We start from the raw sequence: 14277 nt of genomic DNA, 5'->3' as shown, positions 1-14277 counted from the left end.
TCTCCCCTTGTAACTATGCAATCATTTCAGACCACAACCAATCTTTGCTTAACAAGCACTCTTCTTGCCAGGTCTGGTTATAATCCTTGACAAACAACTTATGTAATTTTGCACTTTTTGCTTTTATAAGACTTCTCCATTTTGTAGTCTGACAGGACACAACTCAAGTCCTTCTTGAATCTGTGTCTCCTAGGCGATAGTACTCAGTTTGGCTCAAATAAAACGCTTTTCTATTCCTATTATGGATTTTTTATTGATTGTTTCCATCAACATTACCTAGACAAATTATGACAAAATAATTTATAGGAATAATGTAACTCACACACACACCAACAACTGCACACACATTGGCATTTTGGCAGAAAAAGTTGTCGATTTCATTGTTGTCTTTTGTAACAAGAGTTGGAAAACCACAATACAATATGATCTACTAGATATTTAGTGAAAAATGTCAGGGTCAAAGAAATCAGTTATCACCCATGCTGTCATACAGGTGTGAAGGTGAAAAATATATTACTAGGTGTAGAAAGATTCAGAAAAGTTTTTACCTATAGACTTACCTTGAAATATTTACTTAGACTTATTCTATTTAGTTGATAGGTAAATTATATTAGCAATTCAAAGATGGAGAATTATTCTATAAAACATGTACAGTACTGATTTTCTTTTATCTAGATTGAACTTGAACTCCACAAATTGAGAAAGAATACTGGCAGTCACGTGTATGCAATCTAAGGGAACTAAACTTGAAATGCTTTGTGGCACCTCCACTGTTCTCCTTATTTCCCCTCCATTGCCATCACATAAAATGCATCTCTGTGAGACTAATCCCTATTTACAATCCGTTTGAAATTTTTTGCCACATCTGTTTATCAATTACAACAATAAATGGTCCAACAATAAATGGTCATGTTCTATTCCAGTACTTATTTACTAAATGCCATATTTGGGACACTGCTAAAAGACATACTCAGGTATTATTTTTTCCCCTTCAAAATGGTTGCACAAAGAAATTTAATTGTAATTTTCACTCTCAAGGATATTGCATAATGAAAGTATGCAGCTTTAAAACACTTATTTAATGGTCTAAATTAGTACCTTTATTAAATATATAAATGCAAAGATAAGTAAAACCACCAGGATTTTCCAGAGATGGTTCTTCATTCTACAGAGCAATTCAGCTCTGCCGTGGTTCCTGTATTTGAATTAACATAAACTATTATCACCATTACAGGACTCAGCAGAAAAGAAGAAAGACACTTCAAATTTAAAAAATTATTCTCTTTATAAATAATAATAATAATTTTATGTTTCATGAACTTGAGAGATTAATTTTATCTACTTCTTATAATAACCCAATTATTAATCATTACTAGTAATTATTTCAGATACATCCAGAAATACTTGGTTGATGTGGAGGTGGGAGGCCGCAGAGACCATGATAGCAAAGGCAATATTCAATTCAAATAGTCTCCAGGGAACCAGTAGAAGGATACACCTTTAACAAAATGTTAATCTGCTTTATAATGTAATGGGGGGGAATGCAAAGAGTAAAATGATCTGTATAATATTTTCTCCACTTAAGATCATATTTCTCATCATTTATACTTACTCAACTAGCATTTATCTAAGTTCAACTTCTTCCTGGTGGCAAATGAGCACAATTAAAGTTCTGGCTGGAAACTTCAGGTAAGAAATTTTTAAATCTCATGACAAGCAGTACATAAGCAATGTGTAATGTACATGTAGACTTTATATTTTCTTCTAAAAGAAATATCAATCATTACAAGTTTGATGGTTAACTTCTGGTTTGTTTCATTGTTTCCCTTTGAAAAAGTTTTCAGGTTTCTGGAAATAACTTGAGGGTCCCTCCCCAGCTCCAGTTATACAATTCACAATAATTTTATAGATATTGAGGGAATTGTATTATAGAGCAGTAAATTGAGAGTTTTATCTAAACGTGAGCCTAAAGTTCTCTTTCAAACTTCACTTACCTCAGTTCCAACCAGTGGAAAACTTATTTCTTCCTGCATTAGCCAACACATAAAGTAACAAGTAAGATTTATACTGATGTATGGTGAAGGCAAAGGTGATTCTCACAAGTGACCACTATGGTCTTTACGATAGAACATGTATAAAGATCAAGATGACATCCTTCGATAGGTATTTTATTTTCTTAATATTGTGCAGTGGATTTTTTATATCTACATATTTTAAGTATACATATATCTCAAATAAATCTCAAATAAGTTTATGCAAAGTCAAATTTATTTATTAACAAAAGAAAATTTAAAGGTTCTCTAAACAAAATCCTGTTGTGCAACCAATTTCGTTATTGTAAATACTGTGCTTGCTTCCTTTGTGCAATTAGGTAAAGCACATTTTTTATTATCATCATCTATGATAAAAATATTCATATACACTAGCTTCTTTTCAAATATGTTAGCTTTTTCTTTGAATTCAATTGATTTCACAAATATATTAATCATGTTTTTAGCTGTAGTCTCTCAAAAATTTTCTGGAAAGAGTATATTAGCTTTTCAGTGCTCTTAAGGTCAGAATAATTAAAATCACATTTTCAGATCCTCACATTTCAAAAAAACGTTTTTTAACACCCTCTTTAAACGTCTATGGTCAATATAATTTCTTCATTTGGTTTTCTATTAAATTTAAGAACACAAACAAATCTAAAATTTAACCTCAATAGTTTGACAAATTTCTTAACACTTGTCATATTACTAAGATATTTTTTAAATCAAAAAGTTTACGATATAACTCTGGTTTCTTTTGTGCACATTACTCATCACTAATGTCCAGATACTTCAGACTCCAAGATGAGTGTCATATACCACATCTCTCAAAAAGACTCTTGTATCCTTATGCCCCACAAAAAGAAACCTGAAAGCAACTCTACTCTGTAGAGCTCTGAAACAGTTTTTTTAACCGTGTCATTTCATCTGATGGCACTTAGCATTTTCTCTAATTAAGAGAAGGAGAAGGAATTAAAAGAGAGAGAGAATAGATTTTAAACATGTCTTTTACTCCAGGTACTATACTTGTTGCTTAATCAATATTATTTTATTTATTTAAATATATATTTATCTTATATATTGTATATATAATTACATAATTTATAGTATTTATTGTAAGTTATTCATTTATTATATATTTTAATAAATATTATCTATTTTGTTGTATTATTTTATACTCACAGAAGCATCCTAAGTTGTTTTAATTTTCATTTTCCAGATGAAAAACCTAAGCTTTGTAAATATTAAGCAGCATAATGTTGAGCTAGGACTTCTTGGCCTGATTCTAAAAACTAAATTCTTTTTATAATATCACGCTGACTTTAATATGCTATGCCGATTTTTGTTACATTTATGTATGCAATTTTCTTATCTTCCTCTGATAGACTGTAAGATGAATATTAGTATCTCTTTGATTCATCTTTTGCCTAGTAGGGAGTTCTGTGCCTAGTAAGTACCCAGTCAACACATATAACCTGAATAAAGACTATATTTTAGTTGTTTAAACTGGATCTGATTCCCTGCTAGTAAATAAAATGAATAAAATAGTAGTACCCTGTGACCAGTTGTTCATCCTAGTGTATCAACTATTTGAAAGTCTCCTGGCAAGTAACTGTGGACCAGGGTGACAGCAGCAGACAGAAGTTTTGTGCATACCATAAAATCCTACTGCACAGAGGCTTGAATTGAAATCCACCCCATGAACTGTCTGATTACTCTGCTAAGCTTTGAATAGTACTTTGTAAAAGGTAGTAACTGTTTTAATGAAGCAGTTAATGTTTCACTACAGATTATCTTTGGTGATGGGGAGCTCAGAAGAGACATCACTAAAAAAAAAAAATAATAAGATTTCTGATTTCAACAGACATTAAAACAAAAAGATTCATCTCTGCTTACTCATAGACATATGCATGCACATACACAATTTTCATAGAGATTATGTTACTGGGATGACTTGATCCTACATTGTTCAGTGTGACTTACACAAATTTATATTGTGTCTTTTATATTGTCTCAGCATGTTTGGGGCAGTTTATGGTTCATATACATAGGTGTCTTATAGTTGATAAGCAGACATGATATATTCTCATGGGCTAATCTATCCTAGTGTTTGACACAGTAGGCTATGGGAGGCAAGGAACCTTAATTCTGTTAATACCAGTTCCTTCTTTATTTTGCTGTATGAACTTGTCAAGTTACTCAACTTCTCTGAGCAACGGTTCTTTCTTTATGTGGGAATAATTAGAGTAACTGCTTCACTGGATCTTTTCTTTAGTGTAGAAGTAAATGACATTAATGCATGTAAAACACTTTGCACGATGTCTGACAAATAGTGAACACTTAAATGCTAGTAACAATTTTAAAATCTGAGTCTAGATGTAAAATAATTTATTCACATAGGCTTAGCTAGCTTTTGAGCAGCACTTTCAAAAGAAGGATGTTTGAATTAGCAATTCTCTTCAAATAGCTCCTATTCACATGTAACATTACCCATCATCTCTTGTATATATTACTTGCACATAGTTTATTTATTTACTTGTAATTTTTTCTCAGTAATTCATTAACATAAAATATTTTCCTAAACATATTATTAAAGTAGTAATAAATATTGCACTCACTATATTTCTTTGTACTTTGCATTTTGTAAGTATTCTCTTTGCAATAATCTTATCTGTTAACAACTAAGAACTACTTAAAAAGTTTAATTGTTACTAATGACATTATATAAAATGTATTAAATCTTGGAAAATCTATAGCATTAGCAACTCTACATTTCTGAGTAAGTTCTAGCCCTCTCTGAGGTTTTGGTACCTAGGCCTGAGTGTAGAGTTGAGATACACAGTGGCTTTAAGCAGCTTAGTAGTAATAATTTAACAATTATAAGATGCAAAGGAAGGGTTGAAGGATCAACTTCAAGAAAAGGATCAGAGAGCCAGAATCATCACCAAAGCTAAAGCAACAGGTTGAGAGACAAGACACATGATACCCCTAAATCTCCAATTATCACAAAACTATGATTATAGAGCTACCATGACTAATATCATTTTGTAGAGAGAAGGCTCTTAAGAGTATCAGTGGTTTGAATCAAAACTTAGAAATAATCTGTCTCTCCTTTTTTGCTTAACAAGCAGAGAAATTCATTTGTGCCACACCTCATTGAATCTTCTACATCAAGCGACATCATGTTGAAGAAGAACATTCTGCTGTTGGCTCTTCAGATAAGTCTCTTAGGAACCACTCTTGGTGGGAATGTTTTGATTTGGCCAATAGAAGGTAGTCATTGGCTAAATGTTAAGACAATTATAGATGAGCTAATTAAAAAAGAGCATAATGTGACTGTCTTAGTTGCTTCTGGTGCACTTTTCATCACACCGACCTCTAACCCATCTCTGATATTTGAAATATCTAAAGTGCCCTTTGGCAAAGAAAGAATAGAAGGATTGACCAAGGACTTTGTTTTGACATGGATGGAAAATAGACCATCTCCTTTAACCATTTGGAGATTCTATCAGGAGATGGCCAAAGTCATCAAGGACTTCCATATGGTGGCTAGAGAAGTCTGTGATGGTGTTCTCAAAAACCAAAATCTAAAGGAAAAGCTGAAGAAAAGCAAATTTGAGGTCTTGGTATCAGATCCAGTATTTCCTTGTGGTGATATAATAGCTTTAAAACTGGGAATTCCATTTATATACTCTTTGAGGTTTTCTCCAGCCTCAACAGTGGAAAAACACTGCGGGAAGGTACCATACCCTCCTTCCTATGTTCCTGCTATTTTATCAGAACTTACTGACCAGATGTCTTTCACCGACAGAATAAGAAATTTCATTTCCTACCATCTACAGGACTACATGTTTAATATGCTTTGGAAATCATGGGATTCCTACTATAGTAAATCTTTGGGTATGTTACATTTTTTATTATTTAAGTTTGAACAAACAGAGCTTTGTATCACTTCTTCTCTATTTCCCTATGGCTATTCTTCTTCAATCCTACATATTGATTACTGTCTATTACTATCATTTGACAGCAGGAAAGAACATAAAAGACACTATGATTTGCAGCTACAGTGTGTTGTTTTCTAATTTTATGGACTTGAAGGTACCAAATAAGTTCTTTTATGGATAACATTCTGGTGACAAATACCTAAGTTTAAAAATAGGACTAAATTCTCATTTAGATATTGCACTGAAAATAGAAATTGCCTAGAAACTTCAGTGGGGTATGCAAAAAGCTGGAAGAAATTAAGCTGTCTACAAGCCCATTATTGTAAACATTTGTGCGTGTGTATTTAAAAACATACATGTTTATGGAAAATGTTTGATTATTGCACATAGATTTCTTACTGTTTACTAGGCTCTCCCTTAGATAGAGAGGTTACAACAAAGACTGAGACCAAGTTCTTGGATTCAAGGATTTCACAGTCAAGCAGAAGAGATGTCAGACATGAAAAGGAATACTTACAGTATGAATGAGGTGAGTAATGGAAATATGTATAAAGGACAGAGATAGTATAAAGGAGACAGGCAGTATGTGACGAGAGAGAGTGGTATTCTGAAAAACTTCAGAGTTGAGGTGTTGCACCTCAAAAGGAAATTTTTAAACAGTGAATATAAATTTTCCTGCAAATTAAGTGTGGGGAAGGAAACAGTGTGCCCAATATTGTGGAGTCTTAAAATAGCATGTGTGTGCTGTGTATTACTGATGATTCAGTATTTATGAAGGTCAAATTGATTTGCATTTCTTGGATGATTAGTGTTGTTGAACACATTTTCATGTATCTGTTGGCCATCTGTATGTCTTTGGAAAAATGTCATTTCAGATCCTCTGCCCATTTTCAGTCATATTGTTTGTATATTTGCTACTAAGTTGTATAAGTTTTCATATATTTTGGATATTAGCCCCTTATCAGATATATGATTTGCAGATATTTTCTCCCATATGATAGGTTGTCTTTTTATTTTGTTGATAGTTTCCTTTTTTGTGCAGAAGCTTTTAAGTTTGAGGTAGTCCTACTTGTTTATTTTTTCTTTTGTTGCTTTTGCTTTTGGTAGTAAATCCAAAAAACATCATCAAGACCTATGTCAAGGAGCTTAGCACCTATATTTTCTTCTAGGAGTTTTGTGGTTTCAGTTCAAACCACAAAAGTCTTTAAACCATTTCAAGTTAATTTTTGTACATGATGTAAGATAGGGGTCCAGTTTCATTGTTTCACATGTGGTTGTGCAGTTTTTCCAACATGATTTATTGAAGAGTCTGTCTTCTCCACTGTATATTCTTGGCTCCTTTGTTATAAATTAATTGACAGTATATGAGTGGGTTTATGGGTGAGGAGTATGAAGAGGGATGTAAGTTACAACTGGCTGATCATATTCTCTGGATATATTAAATAGTTGCTCCCAAACTCAAAAACAGATATTTATCTCCTGGAATCCAAACAAAAGTCTACCTGTTCTGATTCTTAGAGAGAATAAGCTCAGCTACTATGACAATCGTGAACTACCCTACGAAGATAAAAGTGAATGGTCAACATCATAGGGCTAAAACTGGACCTTAAAAATTAAGAAAGAGGACAAAGAAATGGCAATTTTATAAGGTAACAAAGCTGTCAAGATTTTGAAAACTCTTTAATCTCCTCATGCATGTAGTAAACTAACAGTGACATCTGAACATGTGCAGAATCTCAGTTAATGAACTAGAGGAATGTACATGGAGAGTTCCTTGGTCACAGTATGTGTCTACATTTTCATCTCATCACTTATGTTTTTATCAACTACTTGTTCTCAACTTGAGATAATAATTATCAGGATTATGATGTTCTTTATTTATATTGGTGAAATTATCCCTAGATAATTTCTCCATGCTGGCAATCTCAAAATCACGTTTCATTGTATTTTGCTTGTAAGTTAATACTGGTAATAAAACCACACTATTTCCCCATCTTAAGATATTAGAATAATATTTCTTAACAATTTTTTCATGGGAATGTAATGAAGATTTCTAGAAAGGTTCTTACTCTCTGATTTTGATAATCTCATGTTTCTAATCAAATTATACTCTTCCGGCTTAGAATGGCTATTTAAACTTTGTTGTACTAAAACACAATATTCTTATTGATGTCCAGGGACTTGAGCACTCATATTCCAAAGGTCAGGTAAGAAATGAAAGTACTGACATGACAGAGTAATTTATTTTTTTGCAAGACTTTGTACATGTGGAATGATAAATGAGGATGATGAACGGAACTGACTTGGAAAAATAACTTATTTCCAATTTGTAATTTGAATTTACCTTTTAATTTAGCTTGACTGCTCTAATCAAAGTCATTGCAACAAATCCATATCTACTCAGTTCTCAAATTGTCACACCTGAGTAAATAAATAGAGGACAACTTTCTTTCTATAACATTATTTTTCTGCAGTGGTATGCTATAAGACCTCAGAGTGAGTCCATCTCTGCTAATTGCTAGGAATTGGATATTATCATGTGAAAATTACTTCTTTTATTTCAGGTAACAGGTATTTGGTTGAAACTCCTGGATATCATTATAGTAAGAGCAGGCAATATTTGTTGATAAGTGCTTCACATGTAATATATACCTTAATCCTTGCAATGAACTTGTGAAGAAAAATCTACTATCACAAATGAGAATATTGAGGCTTAGAAATAGTGAACATGTTAAAATCAAATCATATAGCTATTAGGTTGAGAGAATTTTCAAACAATTCTTTCTGACACCAAAGCGTCTAGAACAATTTTTCTCTCCTTTAAAATCTTCAGGTACAAATTCATCAATTATTCAGAATATTTTAGGTTTAAACTTTCTTGGGTACTTTTCTTCTTCCTTTCAATATATTTAGTTTTTACAATCTGCTATTCTATTTCTCACGTATTTAATTTGCTGAATTGAATTTAATTGGGCCATGTTATCACTAGGCACCTTGTTATTCCTTTAGGCATAGCAATTATGTTGCCTGGGATAATTTGCCTGAGGATAGCTTTCTGGTCTTAAGAGAGCTTCACTTTAACTGAAAGTTAGAAACGGCTTCTGCAGATTTCAAATATATTTGTCTAAAGTTGATCCAGGTAAATTTTATTTTTGTTTATATTAACAACAAAAAAGCTGCCACCAAAATTGGGGAAACATTTAGGGAAATGATAATGTAGCATTTTAATGCCAGTAAAAATATTTATAATCCATAAATATTACCTCTTGCTACCAACAGTTTTACCTTGTGGCCACTATAAAAACAAATATTTTTTGTGAGTAACTTTTACATATTAGATTTATATAAATATACAATGTATTTTTATATATGAATAATCTCTAAAAATGAATGCCATCTATAATAACAATAGATAATCATGCAAATATATTAAGTTCAATAGGAAAAACAGTAGACCTTCATAAAAGAAAAAAGCTTGACCATAGTATTCAGATCTTCACATGAACGAGGTACTCACTAAGCACAGGTAATTAATGTAAAATAAAGTGCTAGAAATTAGACATATTTGAGTGTGTATATCTGCACAGTGCTTGATTTCCAGTTGTCATTTTAAAAGAGAAAAAGTATATTGGGATATACTCTTCTTTTCCCTGAAGAGTAATACATTTTGGTTTGGAACATTCTTTTTCTTTCTTTTATTCTCTTCCTGTCTTTCCTTTGCTTCCCTCTCTCCTTCCTTCCTTTCTTCTTCTATTTCAAAATTTAAGTTAACCTTGATTGGTTAGAATTTTTCAAATCACCACTGGTAGCATTCCCTTTTACACAATTACCCATCAGCCAGATGATAGCCATAGGCGGCATGACAACAAAGATGGAACTTGCTGTGGGACATGCACAATTCCCAGAAAGAGCTTTCACTCTTTTTTGCTCCCACTCAATGAAAGGGAATGAAGGTTTTAATCTTTGTAGGTATAATCTTGAGCTTTATATCTGTGTATTTCTTAAATCATTTTTGAACTTTGCAACTGCATATATTGTTAGTGATAGATCATTTGTGATGTGCCTGGAGATTGAGCATGACTGACACTTGTGGGGAAAATTGCAAGTGTTTGGGAACATCTGCACTGAAGCTCAGGTGCCCCAGGGGGCCATTGTCTGAGTAGTGGAAGAGGGGAGGTGGGTCCAAGTGATGAGATCTAGGTGATCTGATCTGGTTAAATTGATCATTTTAAAGTCAGATTCTCTCCCTACAATATCAAATATAGCTAACATTTATTGAGTGCAAATGCTATTCTGAATAATTTACATGCATTGCTTCGTTTAGTACTCATAACTACAGAAAATAGGCACCGTCATTCTCCCCTGGTTGTAATGAGGCTGAGTAACTTGCCTGAGGTTACAATCAAGGAAGTGGTGAAGGATTTAATGCCAGACCCAGGGCTAAAAAGAAAGCTTTAGACAATATTCAGTGTATACAGGATAAAACAAAGGGAAAAAAGGAAAGTTCACCTAAGTTTAAAATTTCAAATTAGATTTCTGTGCATTAATTTTATACCTGGCTACTTTACCAAATTCATTGATTAGCTCTAGTAGTTTTCTGGTAGAATTAATGCACAGAAATCTTTTGCATTCCTATACACTAAAGCTGAAAAATATGAAAGAGAAATTAAGGAAACACTCCCATTTACCATTGCAACAAAAATAACAAAATACCTAGGAATAAACATACCTCAGGAGACAAAAGACCTGTATGCAGAAAATTATAAGACACTGATAAAAGAAATTAAACATGATACAAACAGATGGAGACAAATACCATGTTCTTGGATTGGAAGAATCAGCATTGTGAAAATGATTATACTACTCAAAGCAATCTACAGATTCAATGCAATCTCTACCAAACTTCCAATGGCACTTTTCACAGAACTAGAACCAAAAATTTCACAATTTGTATGGAAACACAAAAGACCTCCAATAGCCAAAGCAAACTTGAAAAAGAAAAATGGAGCTGGAGGAATCAGGCTCCCTGACTTCAGACTATACTACAAAGCTACAGTAATCAAGACAGTATGGTACTGGCCAAAAAAAAGAAATATAAATCAATGGAACAGAATAGAAAGCCCAGAGATAAACCCATGCACATATGGTCACCTTACCTTTGATAAAAGAGGCAATAATATACAATGGAGAAACGATAGCCTCTTCAATAAGTGGTACTGGGAAAACTGGGCAGCTACATGTAAAATAATGAAATTACAACACTCCCTAACACCATACACAAAAATAAACTCAAAATGGATTTAAGACCTAAATATAAGGCCAGACACTGTAAAACTCTTAGAGGAAAACATAGGCAGAACACTCTATGACATAAATCACAGCAAGATCCTTTTTGACCCACCTCCTAGAGAAATGGAAATAAAAACAAAAAAAAAAAACAAATGGGGCCTAGTGAAACTTAGAAACTTTTGCACAGCAAAAGAAACCATAAACAAGACCAAAATACAACCCTCAGAATGGGAGAAAATATTTGCAAATGAAGCAACTGACAAAGGATTAATCTCAAAATTTACAATCAGCCCATGCAGCTCAATATCAAAACAACAAAGAGCCCAATCCAAAAATGGGCAGAAGACCTGAATAGACATTTCTCCAAAGAAGATGTACAGATTGCCAGCAAACACATGAAAGAATGCTCAACATCTCTAATCACTAGAGAAATGCAAATTAAAGCTACAATGAGGTATCACCTCACCCTGTCCATCCTCAAAAAATCTACAAACAATAAATTCTGGAAAGGGTGTGGAGAAAAGGGAACCCTCTTGCACTGTTGGTGGGAATGTAAATTGATACAGCCACTATGGAGAACACTATGGAGGTTCCTTAAAAATTTAAAAATAAAACTACCATACAACCCATCAATCCCACTACGGGGCATATAACCTGAAAAAACGATAATTCAAAAAAAGTCATGTGCCACAATGTTCATTGAAGCTCTATTTACAATAGCCAGGACATGGAAGCAATCTAAGTGTCCATCGACAGATGAATGGATAAAGAAGATGTGGCACATATATACAATGGACTATTACTCAGCCATAGAAAGAAACAAACTGTGTTATTTCTAGTGAGGTGGATGGACCTAGAGTCTGTCATACAAGTGAAGGAAGTCAGAAAGAGAAAAGCAAGTACTGTATGCTAACACATATATATGGAATCTAAAAATATTTAAAATGGTTCTGAAGAACCTAGGGGAAGGACAGGAATGAAGAGCAGACATAGAGAATGGACTTGAGGACATGGGGAGGGGGAAGGGTAAGCTGGGACAAAGTGAGAGAGTGGCATGGACATATATACACTACCAAATGTAAAATAGATAGCTAGTGGGAAGGAGCTGCATAGCACAGGTAGATCAGTTCGGTGCTTTGTGTCCACCTAGAGGGATGGGATTGGGAGAGTGGGAGGGAGACACAAGAGGGAGGAGATATGGGGATATTTGTATATGTATAGCTGATTCACTTTGTTATACAGCAGAAACTAACACACCATTATAAAGCAATTATACTCCAAAAAAGTTGTTTAAAAAAAAGAGACAATCCATCATATTAAAAATGTATAAATGAAGAAAATAAAAACAAATACAATTTCAAATGAATTAACTAAATGCCAATCAAGGAACTCAAATAAAATTGAACTACTAACGTAAGGCTAAAACTTTAAAGTTACTAAAGAGTTGATTACTCAGGTTCCTAAAACAGTGTGAAGACTGGTTTGTAGGCTTTTGTGGCCTCTGGAGCCACCTCCAAATCTGAGTGACAATGAGAAATGATCAGCACAATTAAATCCTAGCATCCAGGGCAATGCACAGAAAGAGGAAAGCTTCAAGGCAGGGCATGTGTTTGGGGAAAAAATTTGTAAGAAAAACTCCTGTACAAAAGTGTTGTTTTAAACATTCTCAATTCAAACTAATAGCATTATACATTTTAAGATACTTTAACTCTAATTTAGTTTTATACAGATGACTAACATTCTCCAACAAAACCTCATTAAATCTTATTCTGAAAAATTTATGTCTGTTTTATTATCCTTTGGAGTCCTCTCTTTCAAAATAGAGAATGAAAAGGAGCAATTGATTCTGAGGGGAACAAAATCTTCCACCCCAAAATGTGTCTCTTTGGCTTGAGGATTATCTGAGGCTGATTGCTTTTAAGAGACAAAGACTCAGGAAGTCTTTCTTTTTACCTTCCCTTTAACTGCTTAAAGGAGTTTAGATACGAGGCCCTGTCCAGGAAGAGCCCTCTCACCAGAGAAATCTACAGAGAACAACACCTACTGTGGTAGGGAAACTCAACAGGGCCTGGAGACCAAAGTCCAATCTGTGTCTCATTGTCTCTATGGCACAGCAAATATTCATTTACCAAATATTTGTTTTTCCATCTCTATGTGAATTGCCTTCCCCCAATGTAAAGCCCCAAACACTTACCCCGTTCTCCTTCCCTCAGGTGGCATATAGGCCTCAGTTGCCTAACTTGTTCTTGGGCCTCATAGTCTTGAGGAGACCCTGCATGTCACTAAATTTGGTTTTTCTCCTGTTCATCTGTGTCACATCGATTTAATTTTTAGATGAGCCAAAATAACCTAGAAAAGGTAGAGGGAAAGTTTTTTTCCTCTCCAACAATTCAAAGTACAAGAACAATATCATAATTGGTGCAAATTTTCTATGACTAATCTATTTTTCACTCATGGTACTTATGTATTGTTTCACAGGCATATGTTTTTAAAATTATTTTCTGAGCTCTTTAGTTATGTTTAAGATGTCATCATCAAATATTCACCATTGTGAAATGTAATATTTTCTAATTTTTACTGTTATAAAATATATCTCAACTATTCAATTTAAAAAGTAGATTATAGAAGAAGGAACATTGGACTGGGAACCAGAATACTTATGCATTTCCAGCATTGTGACTTTCAGATTATTTAAACCTCTCTTAGTCTATTTTCTTACATACAAAATGATGGAGATGGGCAAACTGGACTTATGTTGGCTATAGAATGACAATCCCACATGCTATTACTGAAACCGTATTCAGAAGAGCTATAAGTAAACTCATAAAGCAAACAAATATGTGATTGTTTTAAATTACAGAACTTCATTATTTCATGAAATTATGCATATTTAGCATATTATTTTTTCACTGATGGAATTTTAAATCTAAGCTTATACTGCATATGTCCCCAAACATAATTTATTTTTTAACCTCTTCATCATTTTTGAATTTGCAAATTATGAAGCATTTCAG

General features: G+C 33.3%; 1 protein-coding gene across 1 annotated transcript in view; it reads left to right on the top strand.

The window, feature by feature from the left end:
• The first annotated feature begins 5212 nt into the window (after positions 1-5212).
• LOC137223022 (UDP-glucuronosyltransferase 2A2-like) overlaps positions 5213-14277 on the top strand; it is a 46339-nt gene continuing 37274 nt past the window's right edge. The window contains 1 exon segment of the mRNA XM_067734633.1: positions 5213-5928. Coding sequence (XP_067590734.1) covers positions 5213-5928 — 716 coding nt within the window.

Source organism: Pseudorca crassidens, chromosome 4 (assembly GCF_039906515.1).
Source record: "Pseudorca crassidens isolate mPseCra1 chromosome 4, mPseCra1.hap1, whole genome shotgun sequence".
NCBI lineage: Eukaryota > Metazoa > Chordata > Mammalia > Artiodactyla > Delphinidae > Pseudorca > Pseudorca crassidens.
The sequence above is the reverse complement of the archived record's forward strand: the minus strand, read 5'-3'. Positions and strand labels throughout refer to the sequence as shown.